Here is a 21,959-nt window from a genome sequence, read left to right on the forward strand (position 1 = left end):
GTCCAGGTGATCCAAGGCCACGTGAAGAGCCAATGAGATTGCAGCCACTGTAGAACTATTGTGGTGATAGGCAAATTGCAGTCCTTGCTGAGCAGGAGTTGATTCTAGCCATGACCAACCTCTGAAAGGACTTCATCACCATAGATGGAGGAAAGTACAGCCAGGTGATCAGACTTTCAAAATGTGGAATTGGGATAGCACAGTAAGCACTCTTGATGGTGGTGTAACAATGGTCCAGTGGGTACAACAAGTGAATTGTTGATGATAGTTACTGAGAGACTTAATTATGTAGAGGCATTAATCTGTAATTTTATTTTGTTATACACTTAAATGTAATTAAACAGATTTAAATAGTAATTGCAAAGTCACAGGTCATTAGTTTGAAAGATTGAACATTGAAGAACATTGATGGTGAAAACCTGGAATAAAAACATTTTGTGGCAGGAACAGTCATCAGGGTAGGCTGTGTGCAGGGGGAATTGGTTCATGGTTCTGGTCTCTCGATCATGAGAAAGGGAGACACAAGGAGTTTCCAGTTGCCGGGATGTCTGTGTGCGGGGGGAATCGGTTCGTGGTTCTGGTTCTGGTCAATCGGTGATGAGGGGAGAACCAGTTACTGGGAGGATGTGTAGAACAAAGCAAATGCACCAGTCAGGGTAAGAACAGGAAAATTTGGCAGTGAATGCGTGTCTAAGGAACTGGTGCAGGGGGCAAGGGTTCAGATTTCTGGATTATTGTGATCTCTTCCGGGGAAGGTACGACCTGTACAAAAGGGTGGGTTACACCTGAACTCAAGGGGGCCGGTATCCTTACAACGGGTTTGCTGGTGCTATTTGGAGGGTTTAAACTAATTTGGCAGGAGGTGGGAACTGGAGTGATAGTTCTGATGATGGTGTAGTTGGTTTACAAACAGAGGTGGTGTGTAATGAGATTCCTACACATTGGAGAGGCTGAGGATAGGGCAAAATTAAAGACTCTTAATTAGAGATAATTACATGGAGCTTAGAAAAATAAAGAGCTATGCATTAAGGAAATTCTGGGCGGTTTCTAGAGTAGGTTACATGGTCGGCATAACATTGTGGGCTGAAGGGCCTGTAACGTGCTGTAAATTTCCATGTTTCTACGTTAACAGCATGAGTTGCATTATAAAGGGCGGACAAAATCAGAAAGGATGAATACAGGACTGAAGATGTTATATTTGAATGCGGGCAGTATACGGAGTAGGGTAAATGAACTTGCAGCACAGTTACAGATTGGCAGGTATGATGTCATGGGCATCACTGAATCACAGCTGAAAGAAGATTGTAACTGGAAGCTTAATGTCCAAAGATACACATTGTGTCAAAAGGACAGGCAGGTAGGCAGAGAGAGTGGCGTGGTTTTGTTGGTAAAAAATGAAATCAAATCATTAAAAAAGAGGTGACATGGGGTTGGAAGGTGGAGCCATTGTGAATAGAGTTAAGGAAGTGCAAAGGTAAGAAGACCCTGATGGCAGAGATCCCCAAACAGGATGTGGTCTACAACGTGAGACAGAAAATGCATGCTGAAAGGGCAATGTTTCAATAGTCGTGGGGAATTTCAATATGCAGAGAGATTGGTGCTGGATTCCTAGAGTCCCTACGAATGGCTTTTTAGAGCAGCTCGTGGTCGAGCCCACTAGGGGATCAGCTATTCCGAATTGGGTGTTGTGCAACGAACCACAATTAACTAGAGAGCTTAAGGTACAGGAACCCTTCAGGGGAAATGATCATAATATGATCAAATCCACCCTGAAATTTGAGAAAGAGAAGCTAAACTCTGATATAAATACCAGCATTACAGTGGAGCATTACATTGCTATTACAATGGAAAAAATGCGAGACAAGCTCAAAGGTCTTAAGGTGAATAAGTCACCTGGACTAGATAGACGACATCCCAAAGTCCTGAGAGAGGTTTCTGAAGAGCTGGTGGATGCATTGGTCATGATCTTTCAAGAATCACTCCACTCTTTAAGAAGGGAGGAAGGCAAAAGAAAGGAAATTACAGTCCAGTTAGCCTGACCTCAGTGGTTGGGAAAGTGTTGGAGTCTATTATTAAGGATGAGATTTTAAGGTACTTGGAGCCTAATGATAAAATAAGTCAAAGTCAGCATGCTTTCTGTAAAGGGAAATCTTGCCTGACAAACCTGTTGGAGTTCTTCGAGGAAGTAACAAGTGGACAAAGGAGAGGTAGTGGATATCATTTACTTGGAGTTTCAGAAGGCATTTGATAAGGTGCCACACAAGTGGCTGTTTAACAGGATAAAATCCTATGGCATTACAGGAAAGATACTGGCATGGATAGAGGAATGGCTGACAGGCAGGAGGCAGTGAGTGGGAATAAAAGGGGCCTTTTCTGGTTTGCTGCCAGTAACTAGTGGTGTTCCTCAGGGGGTCAGTATTGGGACCACAACTGTTCACATTGTTTGTCAATGATTTAGATAATGGAATTGATGGCTTTTTGGCAAAGATTTTGGATGACACGAAGACAGGTGGAGGGGTAGGTAGTGCTGAGGGAACAATGCAATTACAGCAGGACTTAGACAAATTGGAAGAATGGATAAAAAAGTGGTAGATGGAATACAGTGTTGGAAAATGGAGCAGAGGGACTTAGGCGTCATCGTGCAAGACTCTCAGAAGGTTAATTTATGGGTTGAAACTGTGGTAAAGAAGGCAAATGCTACGTTGGCATTTATTGCAAGGGGAAATCAAATACCAAATCAAGGAGATAATGCTGAGCCTTTATAAGACACGGTCAGACCACAGTTGCAGTATTGTCAACAGTTTTGGTCCTCGTATCTCAGAAAGGATGTGTTGTCGTTGGAGAGAGTCCAGATGATGATTCTGGGAATGAAGGAGTTAACATTTGAAGAGCATTTGGCAGCTTTGGGCCTGTACTCACTGGACTTTAGAAAAATGTGTGGGGATCTCATTGAACTTACCAAATGTTGAAGGGACAAGATAGGGTGGATGTGGAGAGGATGTTTCCTGGGTGGGGGTATCCAGAACTAGAGGCACAGCTGCAAAATTGAGGGATGACCCTTTAGAACAGAGATAAGGAAGAATTTTTTTTAGCCAGAGAGTAGTGAATCTGTGGAATGCTTTGCCATAGACAGTGGTGGAGGCCAAGTCCATGGGTATATCTAAGGAGGAAGTTGAGTTTCCTGATTGGTCAGGAAATCAAATGATATGGCAAGTATGGTGAGATGGGTTGAGTGAGATCCGGGATCAGCCATGATGGAATGGCGAAGGAGACTCAATGGGCTGAATGGCCTAATTCTGCTCCTATGTCTTACGGTCTTATGGGTGAAGCAGGCCATTGGTGGTGGGGCCAAGCAGAAGGCAACAATATAGACTACCCCAGGTGACAGGGTGGACCATGATGGGGAGGGGTGTACTGAGTGATGGAGTGTGGAGTGATGAGGTGGAGTGTAACAGGGTGGGGAGTGACAGAGTGGGGAGTGACGAGGTGGGGTGTGATGGGGAGGGATGTACTGAATGACGGGGTGTGGAGTGACTAAGTGGAGTGTGATGGGGAGAGGGTGTACTGAGTGACGGGGTGGGGAGTGACAGGGTGTGGAGTGACAGGGTGTGGAGTGACTAAGTGGAGTGTGACGGGGAGGGATGTACTGAATGACGGGGTGTGGAGTGACGAAGTGGAGTGTGACGGGGAGGGGGTGTACTGAGTGATGGGGTGGGGAGTGATGGGGTGCACCTTCACACTGACCATCACTGGTCTCTCTGTCAAGGGGAAGCTTGGGGAGGCCACGGCTCAGAGCAGATCCTCGCTGTCCTGGTCTGTGATGGTGGGAGCCCCAGCTGCTCCATTGTCTGCACCGGCAGTGTACCCACCCATCTGCAGGTAAACCTGTGCCATCCGGTAACAGAAGCTGTACTGTTCCTGGGGGTGGGGAAGGGAGAAGAGGTGAGCAGCAGTTAGACAGCACAATGGCAGCACAATCCCATCCCAGCAGTCCACCCAGGGCCTCCATCCCCAGGTCATCTGCCCCATTCTCTTTCCTGTTGTCTGGCCCATCTTCCTTCCCCACTGATTCATCTGCCCCTCACACCGTTCGGTTCTGCTAATCACATGCAGCCTGTCTGTCCCTTGCCCCTCCCCTCCTGTGCCTGTCCCATCTGCCCATCATTGCCCCCCAGCTTGGTGTATTTGGTAATTTACAGATAGACTGTGGAACGGGCCCCAACGGCCCAACGAGCCTCCCTGCCCAGCAACCCACCCATTTAATCTTAGCATAATCACAAAACAATTTCAATGGTCAGTTAACCGGTTAATCCGATTTTTCTTTGGATTGTGGGAGGGAACCAGAGCACCCGGAGGAAACCCATGTGGTCACACAGAGAACATACAAACAAAGGAATCGGAGGGTGGAGCAAAGTTAAGATGGCGCTAAATGGCGACTCCTCTGCTTGCATCTTCGAAAACAGCTCTGTTTCTATCTTTGATATCTCTACTTTTCCTTTTTCAAGGTTCTTTTGAAGACCCTGACCCGGAGTTACACTCTTTCTCAGATCTTTGCGGGAATGGGACCCGCTCTCAGGGCCACATGACGGCCATTTTTGATATCAAGGGACACGGCCTGGAAGGTGAGCGGGCCTTCAGGGAGCCGGGTTTTCGTGGCTCTGGAGACGGGCTGATTCTAGGCCGGTGCCCCTGACTGAAACATGGAATATCGGGAGCAGTGGGATAGCTGCCAGACCTGAGCCCCCTGGATGCAGAGCTTGGGAAAATGATGCAACAGACTTCTAACATCATAAATTAGTGAGTTGCCTGTAACGTCTCCCCTCTCGCTGTAAAATGGGGGCACCCCTTTCCCCCCGATTAGGGAGAGAGAGAGCCTGCGGTAGGTCCGGCTGAGCGAGTGCTCTCTGGGCACTGCAAGTCTGTATCATTATTGATGCTTTGCTGCAAGCGTGAGTGCTGGGTGGGGGAGTCGGTGTGTGAGTGCTGGGTGGGGGGTGTCGGTGTGTGAGTGCTGGGTGGGGGTGTCGATGCTCGGTGGGGGTGTCGGTGTGTGAGTGCTCGGTGGGGGTGTCGATGCTCGGTGGGGGGTGTCGGTGTGTGAGTGCTGGGTGGGGGTGTCGGTGTGTGAGTGCTGGGTGGGGGTGTCGGTGGGTGAGTGCTGGGTGGGGGAGTCGGTGTGTGAGTGCTGGGTGGGGGTGTCGGTGTGTGAGTGCTGGGTGGGGGTGTCGGTGGGTGAGTGCTGGGTGGGGGAGTCGGTGTGTGAGTGCTGGGTGGGGGTGTCGGTGTGTGAGTGCTGGGTGGGGGTGTCGGTGTGTGAGTGCTGGGTGGGGGGGTGTCGGTGTGTGAGTGCTGGGTGGGGGGTGTCGGTGTGTGAGTGCTGGGTGGGGGATGTCGGTGTGTGAGTGCTGGGTGGGGGGTGTCGGTGTGTGAGTGCTGGGTGGGGGGGTGTCGGTGTGAGTGCTGGGTGGGGGGGTGTCGGTGTGTGAGTGCTGGGTGGGGGGGTGTCGGTGTGTGTGAGTGCTGGGTGGGGGAGTCGGTGTGTGAGTGCTGGGTGGGGGGTGTCGGTGTGTGAGTGCTCGGTGGGGGTGTCGGTGTGTGAGTGCTGGGTGGGGGGGTGTCGGTGTGTGAGTGCTCGGTGGGGGTGTCGGTGTGTGAGTGCTGGGTGGGGGGTGTCGGTGTGTGAGTGCTGGGTGGGGGGTGTCAGTGTGTGAGTGCTGGGTGGGGGGTGTCGGTGGGTGAGTGCTCGGTGGGGGAGTCGGTGTGTGAGTGCTGGGTGGGGGTGTCGGTGTGTGAGTGCTGGGTGGGGGTGTCGGTGGGTGAGTGCTGGGTGGGGGGAGTCGGTGTGTGAGTGCTGGGTGGGGGTGTCGGTGTGTGAGTGCTGGGTGGGGGGTGTCGGTGTGTGAGTGCTGGGTGGGGGGTGTCGGTGTGTGAGTGCTGGGTGGGGGATGTCGGTGTGTGAGTGCTGGGTGGGGGGGTGTCGGTGTGTGAGTGCTGGGTGGGGGGGTGTCGGTGTGAGTGCTGGGTGGGGGGTGTCGGTGTGTGAGTGCTGGGTGGGGGGTGTCGGTGTGTGAGTGCTGGGTGGGGGAGTCGGTGTGTGAGTGCTGGGTGGGGGGTGTCGGTGTGTGAGTGCTCGGTGGGGGTGTCGGTGTGTGAGTGCTGGGTGGGGGGGTGTCGGTGTGTGAGTGCTCGGTGGGGGGTGTCGGTGTGTGAGTGCTGGGTGGGGGTGTCGGTGTGTGAGTGCTGGGTGGGGGGTGTCAGTGTGTGAGTGCTGGGTGGGGGGGTGTCGGTGGGTGAGTGCTCGGTGGGGGTGTCGGTGGGTGAGTGCTCGGTGGGGGTGTCGATGCTCGGTGGGGGGTGTCGGTGTGTGAGTGCTGGGTGGGGGTGTCGGTGTGTGAGTGCTGGGTGGGGGGTGTCGGTGCGTGAGTGCTGGGTGGGGGGTGTCGGTGTGTGAGTGCTGGGTGGGGGTGTCGATGCTCGGTGGGGGTGTCGGTGTGTGAGTGCTGGGTGGGGGTGTCGGTGTGTGAGTGCTGGGTGGGGGGGTGTCGGTGCGTGAGTGCTGGGTGGGGGGTGTCGGTGTGTGAGTGCTGGGTGGGGGTGTCGATGCTCGGTGGGGGTGTCGGTGTGTGAGTGCTGGGTGGGGGGTGTCGGTGTGTGAGTGCTGGGTGGGGGTGTCGGTGCGTGAGTGCTGGGTGGGGGGTGTCGGTGCGTGAGTGCTGGGTGGGGGTGTCGATGCTCGGTGGGGGGTGTCGGTGTGTGAGTGCTGGGTGGGGGTGTCGGTGTGTGAGTGCTGGGTGGGGGTGTCGGTGGGTGAGTGCTCGGTGGGGGGTGTCGGTGTGTGAGTGCTGGGTGGGGAGTGTCGGTGTGTGAGTGCTGGGTGGGGGAGTCGGTGTGTGAGTGCTGGGTGGGGGTGTCGGTGCGTGTGTGCTGGGTGGGGGTGTCGGTGTGTGAGTGCTGGGTGGGGGGGTGTCGGTGTGAGTGCTGGGTGGGGGGTGACGGTGTGTGAGTGCTGGGTGGGGGGTGTCGGTGTGTGAGTGCTGGGTGGGGGTGACGGTGTGTGAGTGCTGGGTGGGGGTGTCGGTGGGTGTCGATGCTCGGTGGGGGGTGTCGGTGTGTGAGTGCTGGGTGGGGGGTGTCGGTGCGTGAGTGCTGGGTGGGGGGTGTCGGTGTGTGAGTGCTGGGTGGGGGGTGTCGGTGTGTGAGTGCTGGGTGGGGGGTGTCGGTGTGTGAGTGCTCGGTGGGGGTGTCGGTGTGAGAGTGCTGGGTGGGGGTGTCGGTGTGTGAGTGCTGGGTGGGGGTGTCGGTGCGTGAGTGCTGGGTGGGGGGTGTCGGTGCGTGAGTGCTGGGTGGGGGGTGTCGGTGTGTGAGTGCTGGGTGGGGGTGTCGGTGTGTGAGTGCTCGGTGGGGGTGTCGGTGTGTGAGTGCTCGGTGGGGGGTGTCGGTGTGTGAGTGCTGGGTGGGGGGTGTCGGTGTGAGAGTGCTGGGTGGGGGGTGTCGGTGTGTGAGTGCTGGGTGGGGGTGTCGGTGTGAGAGTGCTGGGTGGGGGTGTCGGTGTGTGAGTGCTGGGTGGGGGTGTCGGTGTGTGAGTGCTGGGTGGGGGGTGTCGGTGTGAGAGTGCTGGGTGGGGGGTGTCGGTGTGTGAGTGCTGGGTGGGGGTGTCGGTGTGAGAGTGCTGGGTGGGGGGTGACGGTGGGTGAGTGCTCGGTGGGGGTGTCGGTGCGTGAGTGCTGGGTGGGGGTGTCGGTGCGTGAGTGCTGGGTGGGGGTGTCGGTACGTGAGTGCTGGGTGGGGGTGTCGGTGTGTGAGTGCTGGGTGGGGGGTGTCGGTGTGAGAGTGCTGGGTGGGGGGTGTCGGTGTGTGAGTGCTGGGTGGGGGTGTCGGTGTGAGAGTGCTGGGTGGGGGTGTCGGTGTGAGAGTGCTGGGTGGGGGGTGACGGTGGGTGAGTGCTCGGTGGGGGTGTCGGTGCGTGAGTGCTGGGTGGGGGTGTCGGTGTGTGACTGCTGGGTGGGGGTGTCGGTACGTGAGTGCTGGGTGGGGGTGTCGATGCTCGGTGGGGGTGTCGGTGGGTGAGTGCTGGGTGGGGGTGTCGATGCTCGGTGGGGGGTGTCGGTGTGTGAGTGGTGGGTGGGGGTGTCGGTGTGTGAGTGCTGGGTGGGGGGTGTCGGTGGGTGAGTGCTCGGTGGGGGGTGTCGGTGGGTGAGTGCTCGGTGGGGGGTGTCGGTGCGTGAGTGCTGGGTGGGGGGGTGTCGGTGCGTGAGTGCTGGGTGGGGGGTGTCGGTGTGTGAGTGCTGGGTGGGGGGTGTCGGTGGGTGAGTGCTCGGTGGGGGGTGTCGGTGGGTGAGTGCTGGGTGGGGGTGTCGATGCTCGGTGGGGGTGTCGGTGTGTGAGTGGTGGGTGGGGGTGTCGGTGTGAGAGTGCTGGGTGGGGGGTGTCGGTGGGTGAGTGCTCGGTGGGGGGTGTCGGTGTGTGAGTGCTCGGTGGGGGTGTCGGTGTGTGAGTGCTGGGTGGGGTTGTCGGTGCGTGAGTGCTGGGTGGGGGGTGTCGGTGCGTGAGTGCTCGGTGGGGGTGTCGGTGCGTGAGTGCTGGGTGGGGGGTGTCGGTGCGTGAGTGCTCGGTGGGGGGTGTCGGTGTGTGAGTGCTCGGTGGGGGTGTCGGTGTGTGAGTGCTGGGTGGGGTTGTCGGTGCGTGAGTGCTGGGTGGGGGGTGTCGGTGCGTGAGTGCTCGGTGGGGGTGTCGATGGGTGAGTGCTGGGTGGGGGTGTCGGTGTGTGAGTGCTGGGTGGGGGGTGTCGGTGCGTGAGTGCTGGGTGGGGGGTGTCGGTGGGTGAGTGCTGGGTGGGGGTGTCGGTGTGTGAGTGCTGGGTGGGGGGTGTCGGTGGGTGAGTGCTCGGTGGGGGTGTCGGTGGGTGAGTGCTCGGTGGGGGGTGTCGGTGTGTGAGTGCTGGGTGGGGGGTGTCGGTGTGTGAGTGGTGGGTGGGGGTGTCGGTGTGTGAGTGCTGGGGTGTCGGTGTGTGAGTGCTGGGTGGGGGGTGTCGGTGTGTGAGTGGTGGGTGGGGGTGTCGGTGTGTGAGTGCTGGGTGGGGGTGTCGGTGTGTGAGTGCTGGGTGGGGGGTGTCGATGGGTGAGTGCTGGGTGGGGGTGTCGGTGTGTGAGTGCTGGGTGGGGGGTGTCGGTGTGTGAGTGCTGGGTGGGGGGTGTCGGTGCTGGGTGGGGGGTGTCGGTGTGTGAGTGCTGGGTGGGGGTGTCGGTGTGTGAGTGCTGGGTGGGGGGTGTCGGTGCTGGGTGGGGGGTGTCGGTGTGTGAGTGCTGGGTGGGGGTGTCGATGGGTGAGTGCTGGGTGGGGGTGTCGGTGTGTGAGTGCTGGGTGGGGGGTGTCGGTGCTGGGTGGGGGGTGTCGGTGCTGGGTGGGGGGTGTCGGTGTGTGAGTGCTGGGTGGGGGGTGTCGATGCTGGGTGGGGGTGTCGGTGTGTGAGTGCTGGGTGGGGGTGTCGGTGTGTGTGTGCTGGGTGGGGGGTGTCGGTGTGTGAGTGCTGGGTGGGGGGTGTCGATGGGTGAGTGCTGGGTGGGGGTGTCGGTGCGTGAGTGCTGGGTGGGGGTGTCGGTGCGTGAGTGCTGGGTGGGGGAGTCGGTGTGTGAGTGCTGGGTGGGGGGTGTCGGTGTGTGAGTGCTCGGTGGGGGTGTCGGTGTGTGAGTGCTGGGTGGGGGGTGTCGGTGTGTGAGTGCTGGGTGGGGGGGTGTCGGTGTGTGAGTGCTGGGTGGGGGTGTCGGTGTGTGAGTGCTGGGTGGGGGGTGTCGGTGCTGGGTGGGGGGTGTCGGTGTGTGAGTGCTGGGTGGGGGGTGTCGATGCTGGGTGGGGGGTGTCGGTGTGTGAGTGCTGGGTGGGGGGTGTCGATGCTGGGTGGGGGTGTCGGTGTGTGAGTGCTGGGTGGGGGGGTGTCGGTGCTGGGTGGGGGGTGTCGGTGTGTGAGTGCTGGGTGGGGGGGTGTCGGTGCTGGGTGGGGGGTGTCGGTGTGTGAGTGCTGGGTGGGGGGTGTCGGTGCTGGGTGGGGGTGTCGGTGTGTGAGTGCTGGGTGGGGGGTGTCGGTGCGTGATTGCTCGGTGGGGGGTGTCGGTGTGTGAGTGCTGGGTGGGGGTGTCGGTGCGTGATTGCTCGGTGGGGGGTGTCGGTGTGTGAGTGCTGGGTGGGGGGTGTCGGTGTGTGAGTGCTGGGTGGGGGGTGTCGGTGCGTGAGTGCTGGGTGGGGGTGTCGGTGTGTGAGTGCTGGGTGGGGGGTGTCGGTGCTGGGTGGGGGGTGTCGGTGTGTGAGTGCTGGGTGGGGGTGTCGGTGTGTGAGTGCTGGGTGGGGGGTGTCGGTGTGTGAGTGCTGGGTGGGGGTGTCGGTGTGTGAGTGCTCGGTGGGGGTGTCGGTGCGTGTGTGCTGGGTGGGGGGTGTCGGTGTGTGAGTGCTGGGTGGGGGTGTCGATGCTCGGTGGGGGTGTCGGTGTGTGAGTGCTGGGTGGGGGGTGTCGGTGCGTGAGTGCTGGGTGGGGGTGTCGGTGTGTGAGTGCTGGGTGGGGGTGTCGGTGTGTGAGTGCTGGGTGGGGGTTGTCGGTGTGTGAGTGCTGGGTGGGGGTTGTCGGTGTGTGAGTGCTGGGTGGGGGTGTCGGTGTGTGAGTGCTGGGTGGGGGGTGTCGGTGGGTGAGTGCTGGGTGGGGGGTGTCGGTGCGTGAGTGCTCGGTGGGGGGGTGTCGGTGCGTGAGTGCTGGGTGGGGGGTGTCGGTGTGTGAGTGCTGGGTGGGGGGTGTCGATGCTCGGTGGGGGTGTCGGTGTGTGAGTGGTGGGTGGGGGTGTCGGTGGGTGAGTGCTTGGTGGGGGGGTGTCGGTGCGTGAGTGCTGGGTGGGGGTGTCGGTGTGTGAGTGCTCGGTGGGGGGTGTCGGTGCGTGAGTGCTCGGTGGGGGGTGTCGGTGTGTGAGTGCTGGGTGGGGGGTGTCGGTGCGTGAGTGCTCGGTGGGGGGGTGTCGGTGCGTGAGTGCTGGGTGGGGGGGTGTCGGTGCGTGAGTGCTCGGTGGGGGGTGTCGATGCTCGGTGGGGGTGTCGGTGCGTGAGTGCTCGGTGGGGGGTGTCGGTGCGTGAGTGCTGGGTGGGGGGTGTCGGTGCGTGAGTGCTCGGTGGGGGGTGTCGATGCTCGGTGGGGGTGTCGGTGCGTGAGTGCTCGGTGGGGGGTGTCGGTGCGTGAGTGCTGGGTGGGGGGTGTCGGTGTGTGAGTGCTGGGTGGGGGGTGTCAGTGTGTGAGTGCTGGGTGGGGGTGTCGGTGTGTGAGTGCTGGGTGGGGGTGTCGGTGTGTGAGTGCTGGGTGGGGGGGTGTCGGTGTGTGAGTGCTGGGTGGGGGTGTCGATGCTCGGTGGGGGGTGTCGGTGCGTGAGTGCTGGGTGGGGTTGTCGGTGCGTGAGTGCTGGGTGGGGGTGTCGGTGTGTGAGTGCTGGGTGGGGGTGTCGATGTGTGAGTGCTGGGTGGGGGTGTCGGTGCGTGAGTGCTCGGTGGGGGTGTCGGTGCGTGATTGCTCGGTGGGGGGTGTCGGTGTGTGAGTGCTGGGTGGGGGGTGTCGGTGTGTGAGTGCTGGGTGGGGGGTGTCGGTGCGTGAGTGCTGGGTGGGGGTGTCGGTGTGTGAGTGCTGGGTGGGGGTGTCGGTGGGTGAGTGCTGGGTGGGGGGTGTCGGTGTGTGAGTGCTGGGTGGGGGGTGTCGGTGCGTGAGTGCTCGGTGGGGGGTGTCGGTGCGTGAGTGCTCGGTGGGGGGTGTCGGTGTGTGAGTGCTGGGTGGGGGTGTCGGTGTGTGAGTGCTCGGTGGGGGGTGTCGGTGTGTGAGTGCTGGGTGGGGGGTGTCGGTGTGTGAGTGCTGGGTGGGGGGTGTCGGTGCGTGAGTGCTCGGTGGGGGGGTGTCGGTGTGTGAGTTCTGGGTGGGGGTGTCGGTGGGTGAGTGCTGGGTGGGGGGTGTCGGTGTGTGAGTGCTGGGTGGGGGGTGTCGGTGCGTGAGTGCTCGGTGGGGGGTGTCGGTGCGTGAGTGCTGGGTGGGGGGTGTCGGTGCGTGAGTGCTCGGTGGGGGGTGTCGGTGCGTGAGTGCTGGGTGGGGGGTGTCGGTGCGTGAGTGCTCGGTGGGGGGTGTCGATGCTCGGTGGGGGTGTCGGTGCGTGAGTGCTCGGTGGGGGGTGTCGGTGCGTGAGTGCTGGGTGGGGGGTGTCGGTGTGTGAGTGCTGGGTGGGGGGTGTCAGTGTGTGAGTGCTGGGTGGGGGTGTCGGTGTGTGAGTGCTGGGTGGGGGTGTCGGTGTGTGAGTGCTGGGTGGGGGGTGTCGGTGTGTGAGTGCTGGGTGGGGGTGTCGATGCTCGGTGGGGGGTGTCGGTGCGTGAGTGCTGGGTGGGGTTGTCGGTGCGTGAGTGCTGGGTGGGGGGTGTCGGTGTGTGAGTGCTGGGTGGGGGTGTCGATGTGTGAGTGCTGGGTGGGGGTGTTGGTGCGTGAGTGCTCGGTGGGGGTGTCGGTGCGTGATTGCTCGGTGGGGGGTGTCGGTGTGTGAGTGCTGGGTGGGGGGTGTCGGTGCGTGAGTGCTGGGTGGGGGGTGTCGGTGCGTGAGTGCTCGGTGGGGTTGTCGGTGCGTGAGTGCTGGGTGGGGGGTGTCGGTGCGTGAGTGCTCGGTGGGGGGTGTCGGTGCGTGAGTGCTGGGTGGGGGGTGTCGGTGCGTGAGTGCTCGGTGGGGGGTGTCGATGCTCGGTGGGGGTGTCGGTGCGTGAGTGCTCGGTGGGGGGTGTCGGTGCGTGAGTGCTGGGTGGGGGGTGTCGGTGCGTGAGTGCTCGGTGGGGGTGTCGGTGCGTGAGTGCTCGGTGGGGGGTGTCGGTGCGTGAGTGCTCGGTGGGGGGTGTCGGTGCGTGAGTGCTGGGTGGGGGGTGTCGATGCTCGGTGGGGGTGTCGGTGCGTGAGTGCTCGGTGGGGGGTGTCGGTGCGTGAGTGCTCAGTGGGGGGTGTCGGTGCGTGAGTGCTGGGTGGGGTTGTCGGTGTGTGAGTGCTCGGTGGGGGTGTCGGTGCGTGAGTGCTGGGTGGGGGTGAGTGCTCGGTGGGGGTGTCGGTGGGTGAGTGCTCGGTGGGGGGTGTCGGTGCGTGAGTGCTGGGTGGGGTTGTCGGTGTGTGAGTGCTCGGTGGGGGTGTCGGTGCGTGAGTGCTGGGTGGGGGAGTCGGTGTGTGAGTGCTGGGTGGGGGTGTCGGTGGGTGAGTGCTGGGTGGGGGGTGTCGGTGTGTGAGTGCTGGGTGGGGGGTGTCGGTGCGTGAGTGCTCGGTGGGGGGTGTCGGTGCGTGAGTGCTGGGTGGGGGGTGTCGGTGCGTGAGTGCTCGGTGGGGGGTGTCGGTGTGTGAGTGCTGGGTGGGGGTGTCGGTGGGTGAGTGCTGGGTGGGGGGTGTCGGTGTGTGAGTGCTGGGTGGGGGGTGTCGGTGCGTGAGTGCTCGGTGGGGGGTGTCGGTGCGTGAGTGCTGGGTGGGGGGTGTCGGTGCGTGAGTGCTCGGTGGGGGGTGTCGGTGCGTGAGTGCTGGGTGGGGGGTGTCGGTGCGTGAGTGCTCGGTGGGGGGTGTCGATGCTCGGTGGGGGTGTCGGTGCGTGAGTGCTCGGTGGGGGGTGTCGGTGCGTGAGTGCTGGGTGGGGGGTGTCGGTGTGTGAGTGCTGGGTGGGGGGTGTCAGTGTGTGAGTGCTGGGTGGGGGTGTCGGTGTGTGAGTGCTGGGTGGGGGTGTCGGTGTGTGAGTGCTGGGTGGGGGGTGTCGGTGTGTGAGTGCTGGGTGGGGGTGTCGATGCTCGGTGGGGGGTGTCGGTGCGTGAGTGCTGGGTGGGGTTGTCGGTGCGTGAGTGCTGGGTGGGGGTGTCGGTGTGTGAGTGCTGGGTGGGGGTGTCGATGTGTGAGTGCTGGGTGGGGGTGTCGGTGCGTGAGTGCTCGGTGGGGGGTGTCGGTGCGTGATTGCTCGGTGGGGGGTGTCGGTGTGTGAGTGCTGGGTGGGGGGTGTCGGTGTGTGAGTGCTGGGTGGGGGGTGTCGGTGCGTGAGTGCTGGGTGGGGGTGTCGGTGTGTGAGTGCTGGGTGGGGGGTGTCGGTGTGTGAGTGCTGGGTGGGGGTGTCGGTGGGTGAGTGCTGGGTGGGGGGTGTCGGTGTGTGAGTGCTGGGTGGGGGGTGTCGGTGCGTGAGTGCTCGGTGGGGTTGTCGGTGCGTGAGTGCTGGGTGGGGGGTGTCGGTGCGTGAGTGCTCGGTGGGGGGTGTCGGTGCGTGAGTGCTGGGTGGGGGGGTGTCGATGCTCGGTGGGGGGTGTCGATGCTCGGTGGGGGTGTCGGTGCGTGAGTGCTCGGTGGGGGGTGTCGGTGCGTGAGTGCTGGGTGGGGGGTGTCGGTGCGTGAGTGCTCGGTGGGGGGTGTCGATGCTCGGTGGGGGGTGTCGGTGCGTGAGTGCTCGGTGGGGGGTGTCGGTGCGTGAGTGCTCGGTGGGGGGTGTCGGTGCGTGAGTGCTGGGTGGGGTTGTCGGTGTGTGAGTGCTCGGTGGGGGTGTCGGTGCGTGAGTGCTGGGTGGGGGTGAGTGCTCGGTGGGGGTGTCGGTGGGTGAGTGCTCGGTGGGGGGTGTCGGTGCGTGAGTGCTGGGTGGGGTTGTCGGTGTGTGAGTGCTCGGTGGGGGTGTCGGTGCGTGAGTGCTGGGTGGGGGAGTCGGTGTGTGAGTGCTGGGTGGGGGGTGTCGGTGTGTGAGTGCTGGGTGGGGGGTGTCGATGCTCGGTGGGGGTGTCGATGCTCGGTGTGGGTGTCGGTGCGTGAGTGCTGGGTGGGGGGTGTCGGTGCGTGAGTGCTGGGTGGGGGTGTCGGTGTGTGAGTGCTGGGTGGGGGGTGTCGGTGGGTGAGTGCTGGGTGGGGGGTGTCGGTGTGTGAGTGCTGGGTGGGGGTGTCGGTGCGTGAGTGCTCGGTGGGGGTGTCGGTGCGTGATTGCTCGGTGGGGGGTGTCGGTGTGTGAGTGCTGGGTGGGGGTGTCGGTGTGTGAGTGCTCGGTGGGGGGTGTCGGTGCGTGATTGCTCGGTGGGGGGTGTCGGTGTGTGAGTGCTGGGTGGGGGGTGTCGGTGTGTGAGTGCTGGGTGGGGGGTGTCGGTGTGTGAGTGCTGGGTGGGGGTGTCGGTGTGTGAGTGCTGGGTGGGGGGTGTCGGTGGGTGAGTGCTGGGTGGGGGGTGTCGATGGTGAGTGCTCGGTGGGGGGTGTCGGTGTGTGAGTGCTGGGTGGGGGGTGTCGGTGGGTGAGTGCTGGGTGGGGGTGTCGGTGTGTGAGTGCTGGGTGGGGGGTGTCGATGGGTGAGTGCTGGGTGGGGGTGTCGGTGTGTGAGTGCTGGGTGTGGGTGTCGGTGTGTGAGTGCTGGGTGGGGGGTGACGGTGGGTGAGTGCTCGGTGGGGGGTGTCGGTGTGTGAGTGCTGGGTGGGGGGTGTCGATGCTCGGTGGGGGGTGTCGGTGCTTTTTCACTGGTGGGTGGGTCGCTGCTTTGCTGCTGCTTATGTGTGGGAGGGGGAGGATTTGGTTCTAACGTCTAACTGTCACTCATTCTTTGGGGCACTCCTCTGTGTTTGTGGATGTTTGTGAAGAGAAAGCAGTTCAGGATGCATATCGTATACATTTCTGACATTAAATGTACCTATTGAACTTATAGAGATTGCTGGAATTGAACGCTGATGCTCTAAGCTGCAATAGCATTGTGCTCACATCAACACGCTGGATGAACTCAGCAGGTCGGGCAGCACCCGTTGAAATGAGCTGTCAACGTTTCAGGCCGAGACCCTTCGTCAGGACACATTATAGCATTTTGCCAACTGCTCCATCCCTAGCTCAGTCCACAGTGACCGTCTGCCCTCAATCCTGCTGAGACCTCCCACTCCCAGCCAGCTGAGTTCATTCAGCAGTTTGCAGCTCCAGATAACATCTGCAGTCTTGTGTCTCCTAGACTACAGGAAGGGCCAACCGTCAGCTCCAAACACACAGACAATGGACACCCCTCGGGGGCTGCCTCCAGGACGCTGCACCTACCAGACTGACGATGGCCTGGGGCCGGCTGCTGCGAGTGGTCTTCACGCACTGGGAGACATCGACCAGCTGGTACTCGCCGGATTTGATGACAAATGTTGCTGACGGTGCAGTAAAGACCACAGCGGCTGGCTCCATCCCTGCAACAAGAGAGGCTTCGGTAATTGGATCAGCCCAGCACCCCAGGCCGTCCCCCACGCGTGTCTGTCTGTAACAGTGGCGTACAAGAACACGGAGCAGGGATGTGGTTTTGGGGCTATGCAGAGGAGGGTTCAGTTTCAGAGTCAGGATCGTGTTCAGCAGAAGGTTCTGGAGTGGCACAGGAGTCAGCGCTGGGCTGAGTGCAGGCTTTGTGAACAGGGATCAGGACTCCTCTGACTCACCAGCAGGTGACAAGCACCGGGGACTGCTGCCCCTCGCTTCTGCCACGTCTGTACTTGCTGGTCAATGTTGATGATTGGTTGTGGGAATTGTGGGACGGGCTCTCCCATTGGCCAGCTGTTGAGCTGTAGAACTTTGACTTCACGCTCAGATTTCTGAAATACAACACCAGACAGCTGACCATCAACCCCTGTGCTGCCAAAATCCCTACCCCACCATGTCCAACACTTCCCACTCCGATCCGTACATCTCCAATACTCACAGGCTGGTTCACCGTGTCCCCACTACCTCACTCCGCTCCCTTCCCCGATCCATTCCTACTCCGCCTTTGGGTCAGGAGTGCTCCCAGTGTGAGGGGTGGTCAGGGGAGTACATCTCTTTCTGGCATCCTTATGACCCTTACCCTAACACAAACCCTGTCCCCCAATCCAATCAACTCACTCCCACCCACCCTAATCCCAATCCAACACACACACCTCCCTCCACCCACCCTAATCCCAATCCAACACACACCTCCCTCTCACCCACCCTAATCCCAATCCAACACACACACCTCCCTCCCCTCCCACCCACCCTAAACCCAATCCAACACACACACCACCTCCCTCCCACCCACCCTAATCCCAATCCAACACACACCTCCCTCCCACCCACCCTAATCCCAATCCAACACACACCTCCCTCTCACCCACCCTAATCCAATCCAACACACACACCTCCCTCCCCACCCACCCTAAACCCAATCCAACACACACACCTCCCTCCCACCACCCTAATCCCAATCCAACACACACCTCCCTCCCACCCCACCCCTAATCCCAATCCAACACACACCTCCCTCCACCCACCCTAATCCCAATCCAACACACACACCTCCCTCCCACCCACCCTAATCCCAATCCAACACACACCTCCCTCTCACCCACCCTAATCCCAATCCAACACACACACCTCCCTCTCACCCACCCTAATCCCAATCCAACACACACCAACCTCCCTCCCACCCACGCTAATCCCAATCCAACACACACCTCCCTCCCTCCCACCCTAAACCCAATCCAACACACAACTCCCTCCCACCCACCCTAATCCCAATCCAACACACACACCTCCCTCCCACCCTAACACCCAATCCAACACACACACCTTCCCTCCCACCCTAAAACCCAATCAACACACACACCTCACTCCCACCCACCCTAATCCCATTCCAACACACACACCTCCCTCCCACCCACCCCTAATCCCAATCCAACACACACACCTCCCCCTCACCCACCCTAAATCCCCCATCAACCCACACACCCACCACCCTCCCACCCACCCTAATCCCATCCAACACACACCCCCCTCCCACTCACCCTAAACCCCAATCCAAGACACACCACCCCTCCCACCCTAAACCCAATCCAACACACACCTCCCTCCCACCCACCCACCTATCCCAATCCAACACACACACCTCCCTCCCACCCTAAACCCAATCCAACACACACACCTCCCTCCCACCCTAAACCCCATCCAACACACACACCTCACTCCCACCCCACCCCTAACCCCATCCACACACACACACCTCCCTCCCACCCTAACCCCATCCAACACACACACCTCCCTCCCACCCTAAACCCAATCCAACACACCACCCCCCCCCCTAACCCAATCCAACACACACACCCTCCCCCTCCCACCCACCCTAATCCCATCCACCACACACCTCCCTCCCACCCCACCCTAACCCCATCCACACACACACCACCCTCCCCACCCCACCCTAACCCCAATCCCGACACACACACCCTCCCTCCCACCCTAACCCAATCCAACACACCACACCTCCCCCCACCCACCCTATCCCCAATCCAACCCACACACCTCCCCCCACCCCAACACCCACTCTCCCACCCACACACCTCCCTCCCACCCTAATCCAATCCACACACCCATCTCCCTCCCACCCACCCTAATCCCAATCCAACCCACACACCTCCCACCCACCCACCCCCAACCCAACCACAACACCACCACTCCCTCTCACCCACCCTACCCCATCCAACACACCACACCTCCCTCCCACCCACCCTAATCCAACCCAACACACACCTCCCTCTCACCCACCCTAACCCAATCCAACACACACACCTCCCTCTCACCCACACCTACCCAATCCAACACCACACCCCCCCTCCCACCCACCCCTAACCCAATCCAACACCACACCTCACTCCCACCCCACCCTAACCCAACCCAACACACACCCCACCCTCCCACCCACCACATCCCCAATCCAACCCACACCACCTCCCTCCCACCCTAAACCCATCCAACACCACACCCCCCTCCCACCCTAAACCCAATCCAACACACACCACCTCACTCCCCCACCCACCCTAATCCCATTCCAACACACACACCTCCCTCCCACCCACCCTACCCAATCCACAACCCACACACCTCCCACCCACCCAAAACCCAATCCACACACACACCTCCCTCCCACCCTAACCCAATCCAACACACACACCTCACTCCCACCCAACCCCTAATCCCATCCCAACACACACACCCCCCCCCCACCACCCTAATCCCAACCAACACACACACCCCCTCTCACCCACCCTACACCCAATCCACACACACCTCCCTCCCACCCACCCAATCCCAATCCAACACACACCCCCTCCCACACACCCTAAACCCAATCCAAGACACACCTCCCTCCCACCCTAACCCAATCCCAACACACACCTCCCTCCCACCCACCCTAATCCCAATCCAACACACACACCTCCCTCCCACCCTAAACCCAATCCAACACACACACCTCCCCTCCCACCTAAACCCAATCCACACACACTACCTCACACCCACCCACCCTAATCCCAATCCAACACACACACCTCCCTCCCACCCTAATCCCAATCCAACACACACACCTCCCTCCCACCCTAAACCCAATCCAACACACACACCTCCCTCCCACCCTAAACCCAATCCAACACACACACCTCCTCCCACCCACCCTAATCCCAATCCAACACACACCTCCCTCCCACCCACCCTAATCCCAATCCAACACACACACCTCCCTCCCACCCACCCTAACCCCAATCCGACACACACACCTCCCTCCCACCCTAAACCCAATCCAACACACACACCTCCCTCCCACCCACCCTAATCCCAATCCAACCCACACACCCTCCCTCCCACCCTAAACCCAATCCACCCACACACCTCCCTCCCACCTAATCCCAATCCAACACACACATCTCCCTCCCACCCACCCTAACCCAATCCAACCACACACCTCCCTCCCACCCTAACCCAATCCAACACACACATCTCCCTCTCACCCACCCTAATCCCAATCCAACACACACACCTCCCTCCCACCCACCCTAATCCCAATCCAACACACACCTCCCTCTCACCCACCCTAATCCCAATCCAACACACACACCTCCCTCTCACCCACCCTAATCCCAATCCAACACACACACCTCCCTCCCACCCACCCTAATCCCAATCCAACACACACCTCACTCCCACCCACCCTAAACCCAATCCAACCACACACACCTCCCTCCCACCCACCCTAATCCCAATCCAACCCACACACCTCCCTCCCACCCTAAACCCAATCCAACACACACCTCCCTCCCACCCACCCTAATCCCAATCCAACACACACCTCACTCCCACCCACCCTAATCCCAATCCAACACACACACCTCCCTCCCACCCACCCTAATCCCAATCCAACACACACCTCCTTCTCACCCACCCTAATCCCAATCCAACACACACCTCCCTCCCACCCACCCAATCCCAATCCAACACACACCACCTCCCTCCCACCCACCTAATCCCAATCCAACACACACCCTCCCTCCCACCCCAATCCCAATCCAACACACACACCTCCCTCCCACCCACCCTAATCCCAATCCAACCCACACACCTCCCTCCACCCACCCCTAAACCCAATCCAACACACACCTCCCTCCCACCCTATCCCAATCCAACACACACACCTCCCCCACTCCACCCACCCTAATCCCAATCCAACACACACCTCCCTCCCACCCACCCTAATCCCAATCCAACCCACACACCTCCCTCCCACCCACCCTAATCCCAATCCAACACACACCTCCCTCCCATCCACCCAATCCCATCCAACACACACACCTCCCTCCCCCACCCTAAACCCAATCCAACACACACCTCCCTCCCACCCACCCTAATCCCAATCCAACCCCACACACCTCCCTCCCACCCACCCTAATCCCAATCCAACACACACCTCCCTCCCACCCACCCTAATCCCAATCCAACACACACCTCCTCCCACCCACCCTAATCCCAATCCAACACACACACCTCCCTCCCACCCACCTAATCCCAATCCAACACACACCTCCCTCCCACCCACCCTAATCCCAATCCAACCCACACACCACCTCCCCCCACTCACCCTAATCCCAATCCAACACACACCTCCCTCCCACCCACCCTAATCCCAATCCAACACACACCTCCCTCCCACCCCACCCTAATCCCAATCCACCCACACACCTCCCACCACTCACCCCAACCCACCAACACACACCCTCCCTCCCACCCACCCAACCCAATCCAACACACACCACCTCCCCCCACCCCACCACAACCCACCAACACACACCTCCCTCCCACCCACCCCAATCCCAATCCAACACACACACCTCCCTCTCACCACCCTAATCCCAATCCAACCCACACACCTCCCTCCCACCCTAATCCCAATCCAACACACATCTCCCTCTCACCTACCCTAATCCCAATCCAACACACACACCTCCCTCCCACCCTAATCCCAATCCAACACACATCTCCCTCTCACCCACCCCTAATCCCAATCCAACACACACCTCCCTCCCACCCTAATCCCAATCCAACACACACCTCCCTCTCACCCACCCAATCCCCAATCCAACACACACACCTCCCTCCCACCCTAATCCCCAATCCAACACACACATCTCCCTCTCACCCACCCTAATCCCAATCCAACACACACCCCTCCCTCCCACCCACCCTAATCCCAATCCAACACACACCTCCCTCCCACCCACCCCTAATCCCAATCCAACACACACACCTCCCTCCCACCCACCCTAATCCCAATCCAACACACACACCTCCCTCCCACCCACCCTAATCCCAATCCACACACACCACCTCCCTCCCTCCCACCCTAAACCCAATCCAACACACACCTCCCTCCCCACCCACCCTAATCCCAATCCAACACACACACCTCCCTCCCACCCTAATCCAATCCAACACACACCTCCCTCTCACCCACCCTAATCCCAATCCAACACACACACCTCCCTCCCACCTCTAATCCAATCCAACACACACATCTCCCTCTCACCCACCCTAATCCCAATCCAACACACACACCTCCCACCCACCCTAATCCCAATCCAACCCACACACCTCCCTCCCACCCACCCTAATCCCAATCCAACACACACCTCCCCTCCCA

The 21,959-nt window shown here is 60.4% G+C and overlaps 1 protein-coding gene across 1 annotated transcript in view; it reads right to left on the reverse strand.

Moving 5' to 3' along the window:
* Positions 1-284: 284 nt before the first annotated feature.
* LOC140728837 (receptor-type tyrosine-protein phosphatase kappa-like) overlaps positions 285-21,959 on the reverse strand; it is a 740,427-nt gene continuing 718,752 nt past the window's right edge. Inside the window, exons 16-18 of the mRNA XM_073047833.1 lie at positions 16,423-16,575; positions 16,043-16,179; positions 285-3,918 (exon numbers count right to left, since the gene is read on the reverse strand). Of these exons, the coding sequence (XP_072903934.1) occupies positions 16,084-16,179; positions 16,423-16,575 (249 nt within the window). The 3' untranslated portion in view covers positions 285-3,918; positions 16,043-16,083. The remainder of the gene's footprint in view (positions 3,919-16,042; positions 16,180-16,422; positions 16,576-21,959) is intronic.

Source organism: Hemitrygon akajei, chromosome 6, assembly GCF_048418815.1.
Source record: "Hemitrygon akajei chromosome 6, sHemAka1.3, whole genome shotgun sequence".
NCBI classification, from domain to species: Eukaryota; Metazoa; Chordata; class Chondrichthyes; order Myliobatiformes; family Dasyatidae; genus Hemitrygon; species Hemitrygon akajei.